This window comes from Neofelis nebulosa, chromosome 15 (assembly GCF_028018385.1).
Source record: "Neofelis nebulosa isolate mNeoNeb1 chromosome 15, mNeoNeb1.pri, whole genome shotgun sequence".
NCBI lineage: Eukaryota > Metazoa > Chordata > Mammalia > Carnivora > Felidae > Neofelis > Neofelis nebulosa.
The window spans coordinates 16763867-16779634 of record NC_080796.1 but is presented as its reverse complement, the minus strand read 5'-3'; the positions used below and the strand labels follow the sequence as shown (position 1 = coordinate 16779634).

General features: G+C 43.3%; 1 protein-coding gene across 4 annotated transcripts in view; it reads right to left on the bottom strand.

Moving 5' to 3' along the window:
* Positions 1-1051: 1051 nt before the first annotated feature.
* The window catches only part of POU2F1 (POU class 2 homeobox 1), a 185903-nt gene continuing 171186 nt past the window's right edge, over positions 1052-15768 (bottom strand). For all 4 annotated transcript variants that reach the window (XM_058701609.1, XM_058701610.1, XM_058701612.1 and 1 more), the window contains 3 exons: positions 12432-12774; positions 11354-11442; positions 1052-7865 (listed from right to left, as the gene is read on the bottom strand). In XM_058701609.1, coding sequence (XP_058557592.1) covers positions 7555-7865; positions 11354-11442; positions 12432-12774 — 743 coding nt within the window. In that variant the 3' untranslated portion in view covers positions 1052-7554. The remainder of the gene's footprint in view (positions 7866-11353; positions 11443-12431; positions 12775-15768) is intronic.

The window sequence follows — 15768 nt, the reverse complement described above, 5'->3', positions numbered from 1 at the left end:
GGGGGGGGGGCTGGAGCCCCGTGCCGAGAGGGGGCAGATGCAGCGACACAGAAAGAACCAGACACCGCGCCTGCCCTCCGCGACCCGTGCTCAAAGTGGTGTTCCATCACGCACACCTTGTTTCCCGTAACTTCTGTTTCAAGTGCTCTTATCTTCAATATCCCTATCACCTACTTACAAACCTATCTAGCGCTTTGAAAGGTCACACAATATTAATACCACTTTTATATAATGTCAGAACAATCAGATTATTAATAAAGCTTTCATGAAGTTCTGCAACCTGATCAATTTTTGACGGAATATTAAGAGAGTAATAAATGTCTTTTCCCTCTCTCCCTTTCTGTGTCCCATCAATAATACACCAAGACAATGAACTTCTCAACTCCCTAGAACCCATGTATAAAACCATTCTGGAATAATACAGCTCCCTGGGAGAATAAAGGAGTTTTGGTTTTCCATGTAATCCTGCTCTTGAAAATGCTTATCCTTTTTAAGTGACAGAACAGAGACAGCACATCTAGGGATCATCTGAACTCAAACAGGCTGTACTGGTTCTATTTATAAGTGTTAGATAAAGGGAAATAAAGAAAAAAAAAACACCTCTACCCCCATATTTTGCGCCGCCCCCCCCGCCCCCCAATTTGCCAGCAATTCTGAGAACATCACTGCTACACTGAGCAACTCTATCCATCTTTACAGAGCCAGCAGAGCGAAACAAAATTCATCTCTTTTCCGAAGCCAGGACAACCAAGACTTCCTTCAAAAGGAAGGGGTAAGGGAGGAGAGAAAAGAGGGGAGAGGAAAAGGAAAGAGACATAGGTACAGCCTTTCCAAATTTCAGCCTTTCACTCCTATTCTCTCTGCCTGTTTTGAAAACGTAAGACTAAACAATGACATAGCAGTGTCTTTGGTACCTAAACCAAATCCCACTCGGGTTCGGTGAGACGGATGGTTCATTTAAAAATCACCTTTCTGGAGGCAGAGTCCATACCTGAACGTGGAGAGCCACGGCAGTCTGTCCCAGAGTATGGGCAGAAAGGGTGCTTTGACATTGCCCAAGCCAGCATTTCTCATCCACGTTCCCACCAGGAACACCACTCTCCTCAGTCTCACCAACCTACCAGTCCCCAGAGGTCACGCCTTATCACACTCGTGAGGCAAGCAGGCTGGCTTTCAACTGCTCGGGTCGGTTTTACTTCTGTTTGCGTTTTTGGTCTAGACGGAATTAGCCTTGGCATGAGAAAAGGAAGGAGGGCTTTGCAATGTTGCCACCATGACAGAGGGTGACAAAAAAGAACCTGTTCCACTTCAGTTTTCCTAGTTGAGGATGCAGCACTTGTCTTTTCTTTCCGAATTAAATGGCGCATGCCTGCTTCGGCCTCCGTTTCTCAACCACACACCCACACGGATGTCCACACACGCGTCCTTCGCCCAAGCTCTTGCCACACAGAGAGGTAATGAATCCTTAGGAGGGACTGGCAGGGTCTGGGGGCAAGGGTGGCCATAGGAAGGGGCACACATGCCTTAGGGGACCCTGAAGCTAAAGCACCGCCCATGTGTAACCCACACGCTGCAGTGCAGGTCAAACCACGGAGAGGCCGACGAATCCCAAACCCACTGCAGAGATAATCAAGTTTCCTTTGGCAAGACAGATACGAGGAAAAACAAACACACATGAGCAACATTTTCCTTCTAACATAATCAATTTCTCCTCTCCCCACCCCAACCCTCCCTAACCCTATAAATTGTAACCTATAAACAGGATCCCAAATACATACAGCATCAATCATGTTTATCAACCGTAATAAACATCAGTTCAACTAAATGCTACAGCTAGAATTATTTCCACTATTTATAAAGGTTTTTTTCTTTTTTCTTTTTTTGGTTTTTAGATTAAAACCAGGTCTGTAACAATGCTAAGCTATGCTGAGGTATTTCATGAAGGTGCCAGAAGCTAGCTGTTACCCACCAGCGTTACCCTCACAGATTAAGGTATCACCATTCAAAAAGAAAAGGAAGAGGAGGAGGGGCTGAAAGGAGCTCCAGATCACAGAATCAAAGTAGGATTCACTCAATTACTGCTATTAGAAAAGGCGGAGAGAAGCAGAGCCAAAACAAGGACCTAAGTGCTTCACGAATGAGGACAATTAGAAGAAAGCAACAGCTCACAAACCATATGGAAATCTGGGTGTAAACTGGACAAATCTTGAGAAACAACACATTCCCTGCCTTCCTGATGAAATCCTCTCAAATGATCTTACTGGAAATCTCCGGGGTGTCCCATTTAATCTCTTTGGATTAACGAAAGAGTGAGGCAGAACAGGGCTGGTATCAGCTTTTAATGGTAAAAGCGGTTTATTTATCCTACTCCTGTTCAAGCTCACATTTATACTATGCCAACCTGCCTAATAGAGGATCTTAGTTATTTCTCTTAAAAGAATGGCAAAGATTCTTTTTCCTTCTCAAAAATGAAGGTAAATGCTAAGAAAGATTTACCATCTTCAAGTGTCATCTTCAAGATGGTTTAAGACTGAAAATGACTTCAAAATGGCCAGGGCTATGATTAGATGAACAGTGTCATACATTAAATGCTTTTTATGCGCATATACAAAATGAACTCATCAATGGTTATGATCAAATGAATCCAACTGTTGCCCATTTGAATAACTTTAAATTTCAGGTCTTGAGAGCCATTTTCTTGGTAGCATGGATGGTCTTTTAATATTTTCAGCTGCAATAAACATGTTTGAAGAATGAACTTTAAATTCATCAATTTTAGATGCTGAATCGATGGAAAAGAATTTGGCCAAAATCTCATCATGAACTGTTGAGGCTCTTCTTCGACTGAAGGTTATCAAACCCTAGACTGACCTCTGGGGTGCCCCTAGGGGGTCTGACCCCCGGCGGATACTGCCAGCAGGAGGTCTGGGCAGGCGCCACTCCCCACCAGCTCCCCACCGGCTCCCCATCAGCGCTACCCACCAGCCCTGGGGCTCAGTGCACGCGGACGTCTCCCGGCTGGCACTTCTCCCTTTTCTTCCTATCTCAACGGGTTTACTTTTTTCTCGGTGAAGAAAGTTTGGGGAGGATGACATGGATTGGGAACAACTGTAGACTATGAACTACAAAGAGTTTCTTCCGTACGTTTATTATATACACTGACTGCAACGTTTACTATCAGGGTTTGGAGCTTCAAATATCTACAAATATGATTTCCTATATATGCAAATGTATCCAGCTTTCCCAGCAATTTAAAGAGAAAATTTAATGTTAAAGATTGGGCTGACCTTAAATCTTGTGTCAAGAAAATATCTGTGCTTCTGGATAATACAGACAAGATCCCCCCATCTTCCCAAATACATGAGGGATAACAGGGCAAAGTAACATAAAAAAGAGGTATAATTGTGCTTTTTTTTTTCCCCCAACAATGAATGAATTATGTAGAACAAAACAGCATCGTCTCACAAAAAGTCTTTTAATTAACCTTATTTTCCCTTAAAAAAAAAAAAAAAAGGATCGTTAACTTCTAATAATGCTACCATGAAGTACAAATAGGCATGGTCCTACACGAAATGAAAGTTGGATTCCTTTGGTTCCGTTGCTGGAGTAAGAAGTTGAGTAAATCGGGATGCTATTGGTCTTTCTTATCAGATAAGTAAAAGGAAGCGTGTATTGTGTCAGGTAATAGAGATGAACATTTTGTTACTTCTAAAAAGCTGCTTATGTAATTCGGAAACATTTAAACTAATATGTAGCACTCAACTTATTTCTTAAATCAGGAACAATAATATTGTTCCAATAAGAAGCCCTTTTCTAGGTCTTTCTGCTCTGTCCTTCAGATTCACACAGGGTATAAATAAAGTTCATGACCAAATTGCGCTGCTTGTGATAAGCAGGATTCAATTACATTCACCACTCCCTGGGGAGGGCCCATTACCATGGGCAAATACAGAAACATAGTATCACTATAAATGCATTCAGAATTAGTCTTTGGTTTAGTATGCATTCACCAAATTCAGGGAGGAAATAAAATCTGCATAAACATGGGGGGGAGAAGAAGAATGTACAATGAGTTCTGATGACCCATGTGGCCCAAACGCTTAGAAATGCAGAAACTACCAAACACCTCCTTTTGGTCAAATGGCCCCCTTAACTTCCAGACTTTCCCATATAAGGTGGTTCAAAGTCAAGTCTGAGTACCTTAGCTTAGGAGATTCACTCAATTCAAAAAGCATTTCTTGAGATGATAACTATAATGTAAAGTAAAAAAGGACTAAAGGTTGAGTCATGAAGCCATATGATCAGCAAAATGTCCAGGGATGGTGGTGGGGAGTGATTTTAAGCTAAATACCTATCAACAAACTGTTTTAGTGTTTCCTGTGTACACGTACAAATGTACCTTTCATTTTACAACTTGTCTTTAAATAAGAAAAGAACGAGAACATTTTTAAATGTTACCTTTGTCTAAGGATTTCTTTCTTTTAAGCACGGTTTAAGGTTTATCCTCATGAAGTGATCCACACACACGCGAAGAGGCAGAATCCCCTTATCCCAGGCTGACTAGAGAACACAGACAGGGCAGAGAATAGAAGCCCATCGTCCTGACATTTAAAGCTTAGTATCTTTAAAACATTAAAGTCCGTTGGTGAACCTTGTTTAGGAGCGGGAGCATCTTTTGAACCACACAGGAAAACACACACGCAAGCACAGCCTTTCTTTGCCCTTCCTTTTAATCCACTGGGTTTGAGTCTCTTAGGACTCCACACACTTCCTTTGGCAGCAGTTTTGGGAAATTAATGCTATAACCTCTAATCTGGGACGGTGGGTATCAGCATTTCCCTCCCTGAATCCTTCCTCCTAACTTACCACTCCCAGGGGAGGGACTCCTTTATAATGGGCAGCTACTATTAGTGATAGCCCTAAAACCATTTGCACAGACTAAAGTTAGAGATGTCAAGTTGGGATACAAGATTAAACTGAACAACATCAGAGAAGATGGAGAAGAGAAAAATTAGTAACCGACACTGCCATTCTATTTACACACCGAACTAAATACACTAGTTAAAATCAAGTTAATGTCTGCCCAGAGGATATTACAATTAACCAACATAAAAGATTAAAACAAGCAGCAACTTTTATATAAAATAAAGACAAATGAAACAAGAAATTGTCAGTAGCATCTATCTCCTCAATGTGTCTGAAATGCACGTTATAAACTAGTCCATTAGTACAGCAGCTTGCTAAAAATCGACTTTGGTTCAAGCTTAGTTAAAAAAAAGAAAACAAACAAACAAAAAAACGACAACATAAAAAAAACACACCACACATAAAAAAAGGTGGATGGACATTATTTGTTAGTTTCCCTGCTTGCAGTTCACTGATTTTGGAGGGATTTTAGGGAAGGTGAACGGTGAGAAGAGGAAATTTAGGTTGATAATTAAATACTCCGTGAAATAAAACAGGAAGACAGAAGCAACAAAAGAAAAATTAACAAAGGGACTAAATCCGTTTCTGGCCATTTAATATTAAGGTGCCTGTCTCCCACTTGGACGATCACACACAAAAATACACGCTGTATCTGTATCACTGCCTTTCCCAACACCGTGAAGAGACAAACACACAGACTCCAAGCTCTCTCGGGGACATAAGCAGAGCAATCAGAACGAAAACGACCTGTCCACTCTCTCTCAGACCCTAGCTCCAAAGGGGGGAAAGTGCAGTCTTGGGCCACTGGAGATAAAAGCAGGCAGCCACAGATACCAGACGGGAACCTGATCTCCAATAAGAGGGGGGGCTCAGACGAGCCGCATCGCAGTGATCCAGTCGTCCGGGAAATGTTTTGGTACAGACAAAACATCATAATAGTACGCTGACGCAAAGGGGAATTGAATTTCCAAGTTACCCTCATTCCTCTTCATCTACTTCCATAAACTCTTCCTTTCGACGGGCTCATTTACATCGTCTAGAAACACCCTGAAAACAATTCCGGAAGCTAATCACTTTCTACAGCGTATAGCGAGACGTGTATTGCCGTTCCGACCTACCGAGCTGGAGCATCACTAATAAACCAAGGAGACACTTGAGGTGTGTGCAAAGTTCCTGCTCAAAGTCCTTCAAAGGTTCTGAGACCCCGTGCCCAGCTAGTAAGTGCATTCTCCAGTCAGGGAAGCAAGGAGAGTCTTAAGGTTAGAGGAAGTTACACGTCGTCCAGTGAAAAGGAAGTCTGCGGCCACCGGAAAAGGTGGGAGCCTCAGACTCTTCCCATCACACCTCTTTGGGGGATACAGACTCGATGGCAACAGTCTAGGGGAGTTCCTTCAGAACACAACAGAGGGGAGGAGCTTCCCGATTTCAAGAAGTCAATTCGCTCTCTGCTAAGTAAATGAAAGGAAGTCTGAATGAAAAACTTTCACAAAATGGAAACAAACAAACAAACACACCAACAGTAGGAGCATTTCTCAGGAGACAGGGAATCAGGAGAACCACCGAGTCAGGTGTCTGCAGTAGTCTTTGCTCTTCGGAACCAGATCCTGCCCTGCGACACACGCGGCCGTCTCCACGGACAGCAGACGCCGCCCCGTTGCCCCGCAGGATCTGGGCCTCAGGGTCATTCAATGATCCGGGGTGAGTGAGAGCTACAGTTCAGCAGGAATTGCTTCCTACACAAAAGTGCTCCGAAGGCACCACCTGATGGGGGAGGGGGCGTGTGTGGAGCGGGAGTGTTTGCACACACTGCCATTAGCTTCTGCACCAAGCCTCTTGCATAAGTGGCAAAAGAAAATAATTTTCTAGCACCTCTGTAAGAGTCATCAAGGATAAGGAAACCAGCAAGAACATTCCCCGCAGTTAAGAACGTAAGTCTCCCCTTACCCCCAGGCCCTCCCTCCCCACAGTGTGGGAGCTCACTGAAGTAGGATCCAGGAGCAAGAGATAAACATGTCCACGCTATATATATATATAAAAAACAATAACAACAACAACAATAATAATAGAGATACAGTAATACAGGCCTGCCTAAATTGTACCAGTTAAGAAAGGAACCCCCAACACAATTGATACGATTATAAACACCTTGTTATGACTTACTGGCCTGTACAACAGACCCATAAAAATGATTTTTTTTTAAGAAAAAAAGAAATTTAGACAAACAAGAAATCCCCTTCCTATATCGGAATTGGTAACCCACCTTAACTTGTCATCATGACTGCTGGAAATGATAAGTAGTCCTTTCACTTATGTTTTTGATTTTTTGTTTCTGCTTTTTTTTTTTTTTTTTTTTAATTTTTGGTTAGAAAGTTCTCCAATCCATGAAGCAATCCTGAAAAGACAGTGTTTTATTACAAAATTAGGCAAATGTTGTCCTGTCTCCATCCTTTTTTTTTTTTTTTTTTTTTTCCTCTGGTAGGCGTTTTTCTCCTTTTCTCCCTTCTCTCCCTTGCTTGCTGTTGAAACATGGCAAGAGGAAGCCAATCGCATTGTTCAGTCTCAGCCTGGCTGGCAGGCCACTCGCGCGGCAGGTGGCAAAGGCTGGTGGCAGGCCCCGCGCGGCCCCGCTCACTGTGCCTTGGAGGCGGTGGTGGTGGTGGAGGCGGCCCCGCTGGCGGAGGCCACCGTGAAGAGAGAGTTCTGGATGGACTCGGCGGACGCGGAGGTGGCGTGGAGGCTGGCTACAGGCCCAGAGTTCCCTGCGGAGGCTGCGGCGGCGGAGACCAAGCTCACTGGGTTGCTGGTGAGCAGAGAGAGGTTCTGAGGGTTCAGGAACAGGGGGGCAGTCACGATGTTGGGGGCTCCTCCCGCATTGGCAAATACCAGGTTCCCAGTCGCATCCAGTGACGTTATTGGAAGAGAGCCACCAGAAGCGAGAGCTACAGACAAAACCCCCCCCAAACAGGCAGAAAAGAGAATGTTAAAACCATTCTAGAGAAGCCAAGTAACACATCAAGGGTGCTGAGGCTTCGTACAGCCCAGGTGGAAATGGTGCAGCCCTTAATTGACTTGTGTTCTTCACATACTGCCATCCTGTCAGCAAACGAAGTTTCCTTATGATTTTGAAAGCACCTAAATAGGCTGAAATTCTAACTAATTTAACGAGCACAAGCAGGACAGGGGAGAGGGGAGAGTTAAGAACTGTCTAATGAATCAGAGCTACGCTGCCATCTCAGAACCTCAACTCTATTCCCTCTTCCTACCAGTATTTTTAAATCTGGTTGCTTTGTTTTTCATGAAGATTGCCGATTGTAACCCTCTTCCATTCAAAAGACAGCCTAGCTACGGTGATGGGGGCATTAAAATATAATTAGTTTTTATCAAACTCACTGGCATTATTGATAAATTTGAGCATTTTGGTACGATGGACAAGATAAGAACCACCTTTCAAGATGACCTTAGTTCTAAAATAATTACATATTACCAAATACGATGTAAGGCGAAGTTAATTTTTCACTTGCTGAGGCATCACATTTGATTCCTAGGACTTACACAAAGGAGAATGAGGAGGGCAGTAGAGATGTACGGACGCGGTGGCCTCAGGGGGTTACCTAAGGTTGGGACTTGCTTCCATGCATGAGAATTGCTCTTTTAATGCTGTTCCATTATAGCACCCGAGTTACTCTTCCACAGAAGGCATTAATGAACTTTACTTTTAAATAACTGGCACTCTCATTTAGTATCTTTTTCTGTTATCTGGCAACCCTTCCAATATCCTCCCACCCATATAACTACATTTTCACATGTAGGTTTGAGGGGGTTTCTAATGGCATTATTTGGTTGATATCTGGAGCACCCAGTTGGCATAGTCGGAAGAGCATATGACTTTTGATCTTGGGGTTGAGCTAGAGCCCCACTTTGGGTGTAGACATTACTTAATAAATATTTTTTAAATTGTGTGTGGGGGGGGCGCACCTGAGTGGCTCAGTGGGTTGAGCACCCAACTCTTGATTTCAGCTCAGGTCATGATCCCAGGGTCATGTGATAGAGCCCCAACGTCGGGCTCCGAGCTGGGCACAGAGCCTGCTTAAGATTTTCTCTCTCTGTCTCTCTCTGTCCCTCTCCCCTGCTCACACTCTCTCTAAAATAAAAAAAATAAGAAAAAGTAAAATTCCAATAAATCTAGATTAAAAACTTTTGGCCGATTTCATATATAACGAAAGCTAGAGGGACTGACTTGGACATGATCATACAAAGAGCACAGATCGGTGAGATTTGGTGCAGCTTTAAGTTTTCTGAGATTCTAGGTTCAGGGGCATAGAAGAGTTCTAGATATCCCCAGACAGTACTTGTTTTATACTCAGCTGTGCCCTCGGGAAGGCATTTGCCTTTGTAGCATCACTAAAGCCCAGAGGTTTCCTCATGTAAGAGCAAAAGTGATTTATCACAAATCTTATGCCGAAAAGAAATCCTTGTATACCAAAAGGTTTACGGCTCTAACCATCAATTTTACATATGATTTCATCAAGGAGAAAGTCAATATAATGTAAGGTAATCATTCTAATGATATATTAGAAGAAATCATTCTAATATATATACAAAGAGTATTTAGAAATATATAATATATTTAGAAGAAATATGTATTCAGCCATCTAAATGACCAAATTGGTATTTCTCAGATATATCTGGTCTACATCCACAGTTCCTGAAAACACTTCAGAGCCAAAACCATGAAACGGGTCTTGATATCAGTGAAGGTGACTTTTGGATGCCACCCAAGGGCGGGGACGGGTTGCCCCTAGGACCAACCGTGTGATCTGAGGGTTGGAACTTTTAGTCCCACCCCCAACCTCACATGATGGGAGGGGGACATGGAGTTTGAATCACCAACGGCCAATGACTTCTTAGTCAATCATGACTGTGTCATGAAGCTTCCGTAAAAACCCAGGGGGACAGCTTTGGGGTCTTGTCTGGAGAGCCTCCACTCCTGGAGAACCAGGATACTTCTATGCGCCACTGAGCCAGACCTCAAGCTCCACTGAGGACAGAAACTCCTCTGTTTGGGACCTCATCCTATGTATCTCTTTATCTGGCTGTTGATTTGCATACTTTATCATATCCTTTAATGAACTGGTAAATGTGTTTCCCTGAGTTCTGTGAGCCGCTCTAGCCAAGTAACAGAATCAATCTAAGGAAAAGGTTGTTGGAACCGCCAATCTGTAGCTGGTCAGAAGCATAGGTAATCATAGCCTGGGCTTACCACTGGTGTCTGAAGGGGAGGGAGGAACGGTTTTGTTGGACTGAGCCCTTACCCTGTGGAATCTGATGCTATCTCTAGGTAGACAGTGTCAGAGTTAAGTTAAAGTCTCAGATACCCTGCTGGCCTGCAAGGCTTGCTTGGTGTTGCGGGGCACGTTGAAACTGGGTCCAGGAAACCCAGAAGTGTAATCTAATCTAAGTCATGTCTTAGGTTTGTCTGTAAGTCACATTCTCTATAGTATACTGCAGAGATATCATCCATGAAACACTAATCTTAACTGAGGTTGGCTAAGAGCTTATTTTTGGCCCCAAGAGCTCTCATATAAGTATGAACCATTCAAATTTTAAGACACACACACACACACACACACACACACACACACACACTCTCTCTCTCTCTCTCTCTCTCTCTCTCTGATTTATATAGTGATGTCTCAAATTGTTTTCCTGAGTCACGTAACATAGCATCTTAGCATATAAAGCTCAGAAGCTAAATAAGGCAAACCCTTCACATACGGAATGAATGGATTTAGACCCATTTTAGACTGGATAGCATGCGAAGGCCAAAAGAGACCCAATGGGCTTGGAAAAGAGACAATCCAAGAGAATATACATTCTGAACTGATGGGGATATACAAAGGGCAGAACCTAACAATTAAAAGTACTCTTGAAGTCTATATAATGTGCTCCAAGGATAATCCTTATAGGACCTTCTCCTATGTGGCTCTCATACGTGGGGGTGGGGGTGGGGCTGGGGACTGGGGAATTTATCTTGGTGGTGTTTACCTGGGGATGGGTCTTGGATGACTACTTAGATGAATTTATCAGGGGGAAATTCTGCCTTGAAGTCTATTCACATAAGAAGATAAATATCAGCATAACAATTCCTGTTATTTTATTTGTTTTTTTTGGTAATATTCCAAACTAAGCATATTTGCTGTTCTTACAAATTAACACCTATACTTCTTGTAGAAAGTAGAAGGACTTGTAGAAGTCCTTTTTTTCACAAGGACATTTTCTTGGTCCTCAAGTTAGCATGGTCAATTCAACCACCTTTCCCCATCACCTTTACCTCTAGCAAAGCAAACGTCCCTCACTAAAAAACAAACAAACAAACAAACAAACAAACAAACCCAAAGGTCTAAGTAAGGGGCAAAATTCTACTGACCTTGAATAGTTGCCAGTGTACTGTTGCTCATGAGAGCCGGGCTGAGAGCACCGCCCAGGGTCCCTGGATTGAGACTGAGTAAGGCACCTCTGAAAGTCCAAAAGAGCAGTCACTTTGTTACAATGTAGGCACATCTGTCATTTTGACAATACACCCAAAGGAATAAGAAAAAGGAAAATGCAGCTGGGGAAGCACATGGAAATATCTGTTATTCTCCTTGTGAGAATAAGCTTTGGTTACTGCCTTCTTTGACGCTTACTTGTACAAAGCGAAACGAGGATATGATCCACACAAAACCTAAAACCTGCAGAGTCATGCTGACTTTTCTTCGAATTACCTCATTCTTGGGGCGCCTGGGTGGCTCAGTAGGTTAAGCGCCCGACTTCGGCTCAGGTCATGATCTCATGGTTTGTGAGTTTGAGCCTCATGTCCGGCTCTGTGCTGACAGCTCAGGGCCTGGAGCCTGCTTTGGATTCTGTGTCTCCCTCTCTCTCTGCCCCTCCCCTGCTCGCGTCCTGTCTGTCTCTCTCTCTCAAAAATAAATACACATTAAAAAAAATTAAAAACAAAAAATGAATTACCTCATTCTTTTTTTCCCCCCAAAACAAAACGAAAAGATGCCAGAGAAAGGCACATATTGAAAAACGAATCCTTCCTGTTCGATAATATAAACAACTGGGGATCTTATTACTCTGCATCTTGCCCGTGTTTGAAAATCAGAAAGCAGACAGCTGAGAGAGCTCAGGTGGAGAATGCAGAAGAGTGAGCCAGGAATTGTGGGCTTCCGTCCGGGCCCCACCGCTCGGGCAGATCAGCTCTGGTGGCCTGGTTTCCGTGTCCTCACCTGGAAATGACGGGAGGATGGCCGCCCTCCCCGAGCGTTAAGAAAGCGGAGTCCGGCCGCAGGAAGGCCCTCGCACCCCCCCAGAGCCTCCCATTCCAAAGAGCCGATGGCTCTAAAGAGGGTTTCTTTTGCTTTATGCATCTCAGATGGAGACGGTCTCCCCTACGAGCGACTCCGGGGAGCACTGCCTTCTAGCGGTCTCTCAGGGGCGACCGAGGTGCGAACGCTCCTTACCCAGCTGCGAACTGCGAGGGCGCCATCAGGCCTGGGCTCAGTCCCGCGGCGGCGGCCATGGCGGCGAGACTGGCGTTGGCCGGCAGCTGCGCGGCCCCTTGGAGGGCAGCGGCCGCCGCCGTTTGCAACCCTGACGCCGTCACCATCACCTGGCTGGTGCCGAGAGGAGAGGACAGAGTGGAGGTGGTCTGCGTTGTGCTGGTCTCGCTGGCGCCGGATGCCTCGGAGGCGGAGGCCGAGGCGGACGGGGAGGGGCTCAGCGAGGGGGACGTGACTGCGGAGGAAGCTGGCGGCGCGGTGGAGATCACGGTGGCAGTGTTGTTGGAGGTGCTGTCTGTGGTGCCTGCAGAGAGAACCAGAGGAGACAGTGCCCTTCGGTTGGCTGCTTCTGGAAGAACGGTGCTCTGGCCGCAACTGTGAACAAGCTAATCTCCCATCCAGGAACCTCTGTGTCCTTCTTTATTAACCTCGTTTTGCGTCTCTACGGAAACTAACCACAAAAACAAACACTTTAGAACCAAAACCAGGGACCCCGGTTTAAGAGGCAAGAGCAATAAAGCGGCCATGAAAGAAACAGAGAACACAGATTTCCATGTCCAATTTCTTATTCAGAACATAAAGAATCACAGCAGCTCTGACTATGGAATACAACTGGTCTGGGGAAGAAACATATGAGCAAAAAAGCTACTTGGATAGAGTTGTCTCTATAGAAAAATCAAAACTGTGGCACCTGGGTAGCTCAGTCGGTTAAGCAACCGACTTCGGCTCAGGTCACGATCTCGTGGTTCGTGGGTTCGAGCCCCGCCTTGGGCTCTATGCTGACAGCTCAAAGCTTGGAGCTTGCTTCGGATTCTGTGTCCCCCTCTCTCTGCCCCTCCCCAACTTGTGTTCTGTCTCTCTCTCTCTCTCTCTCTCTCTCTCTCTCTCAAAAAGAAATGAACATTAAACAATTAAAAGAAAAAAAGAAAAATCAAAACAACACAATGAAGGCAAGAAGAACTAAAAGTTACATATTCTTCTAAGTGTCAATAATAACATGTGAAAATAGTATGAAAATAACTAAGAGCCTATGTCTAGATGCTTTCTTTGCACCGAAAAGTCTAAGTAGTTCTTCTGTAACAAAAACCAGCTCTCCAAAAGCCTATTGTGGTAAATATTTTCTTATTCATGAAACAATAATATACAAATATATTATGAATCTCATAAAAGCATGAAAAATGAAGCTCTAGGAAACTGTTAGTTGAGAGACCTTAAAAAATCAAGATGCCAAATTTCTTTTTGTTATAAGGAGAACAAACATTTGTATACAAACGACTGACTGACATTACAAATATCATCACTGAAACACACTCACTGGAATTAATCAATGCTGTCCAACAGAAACACAATAAATATGTAATTTAAAACTTTCTAGGGGTCCAACTGAAAATATCAGGAAGAAATAGGTTAAATTATTTTCAATATTATATTCCATTTAACCCAATATATCCACAAATATTATCATTTTAACATGAAACCAGTATCAAAAAAGTACTGATGTTTCTTCATACTAACTCTTTGAAAATGGTGTATATTTTATACTTATAACACATCTCAATTTGAACTAGCTACACTTTATGTGCTTAAAAGCCACAGGTGGCTAGGGCCTGCCGTATTGGGTAGCACAAGTCTGAAATACATCTAGAAGTCGGGCTTGTTGAGTCACAAAGGCAAGTGTGATGAAAAGAATGTTAAGTCTCTTTGCCTAAAGTAGAAATGACTCATAAGGCAGTCACAGGATAGAAAACCTTCCACAAAGTAGAAGATGCCAGCCGTCCCCAGTGAGCTGTAATTCTGATGCTATTTAGAGAGGCAAGAGAGAACAGGCCCTTTTATTTCAGTTATCAGCAATGCCACATATCACAAACACAGGCTGCCTACACTAGCTGGAACTTAATTTACTGAAACTTACTATGTTCTAGTAGATAACCAACCATATATATGTATAAAGCAGGACCTAAGTGGTATTTTCTCAGGATAGAGGACTCAAAAAGCATCTATAAATTTTCAGGATAATACTTCTGTGAGGTATAAAAGACTTGATACATTATAGAAGAACCAGACCAATCAAAACAAATATTTCAAACCACTGGAACAAAGATCTTAATGTAAAAGGTAACTTTTTGGTGATAAAATACATCATTAAGCTCAAGAAGACTCTTAAAAAATTCAGTTTGGCCCTTCTAAAAGACTATTTTCAACCCTTCTTCTGGTTGATACTAAGAACACCTAGAATTCAACTCTTTTCTCATTTTAACTCTAAGGAAATGTTGCTTTCACACATCACAGAACTGGGAGGAAATTAGACCTCTCTATTTCAGTATTGAGACTACTCTTCCCGCCCCCTATACTACTGCACAAAAGTGTTACAGGTCTCAGTGAATCCGGTAAACATATCTTTCTCATTGCTAATCAAAAGGGGAGCATTTACTCCTCTTTCTGCCCTTCTCAAAAATATATACCATTCCTCCTTTATTGCTGCCGTCCCTAAGTACAACTACGTCTACGCGGATAATCATGGTTCCGTTATTTTCGCAGTTCTAAGCCTATCTGATCACTCTATCACTGAGCCTCTGATGCAGTGCTGGGTCCTACGTTGGGCAGAGTCACACTTTGACACCTGTAACAGATTCTATTTAGAAAGGTAAATGTCTTCTCTCCTTTCTCTTCTACTACTAAGACATTTCAATGTACTTTCAATCTTTTCTTGCCCAACGTCTCACCTTATCTACCCTGATTTTAACTATGGACACTACCTCTCTTTCAAAGTTCAGAAGCTGAAACCCTCTGTTTCCAGAAGACCCCTTAACTCGAGGTCAAAGGCTTAAAACAGGCTTTTCCTCCCTCTCCACTGCCACTTTCAGGCAGGTCATTCAGTGTCACTCTCCTGAAATCCCATGTGTATACACGGAAAGTCCCAGTCAATGTCAGCAGCAAAGTTAACCTGGGCTGGAAGATGACTCCAGACAGTGCAGGGCCTGCTTGGGATTCTCTCTCTTCCCTCTCTGCCCCACCCGGCTTGCTCTCTCTTACAAAATAAAGAAATAAACTTAAAAAAAAATCTAAAAATCTTCATAAAGACACTGCCGCCCTGTTTTCCAAAGTGGCTGTATGGATTGTACATTCCCACCAGCAATGGATGAGGTTTCCAGTTTCTCCACATCCTTGCGAGCACTGGTGATTTTTGGGTTTTCTGATGATAGCCATTGAATGAGTACAAAACAGTATGGTTTTAATTTGAATTTCTCTAATGAGTAAAAATGTTGAGCATCTTTTCATGTGCTCGTTAGTCATTTCT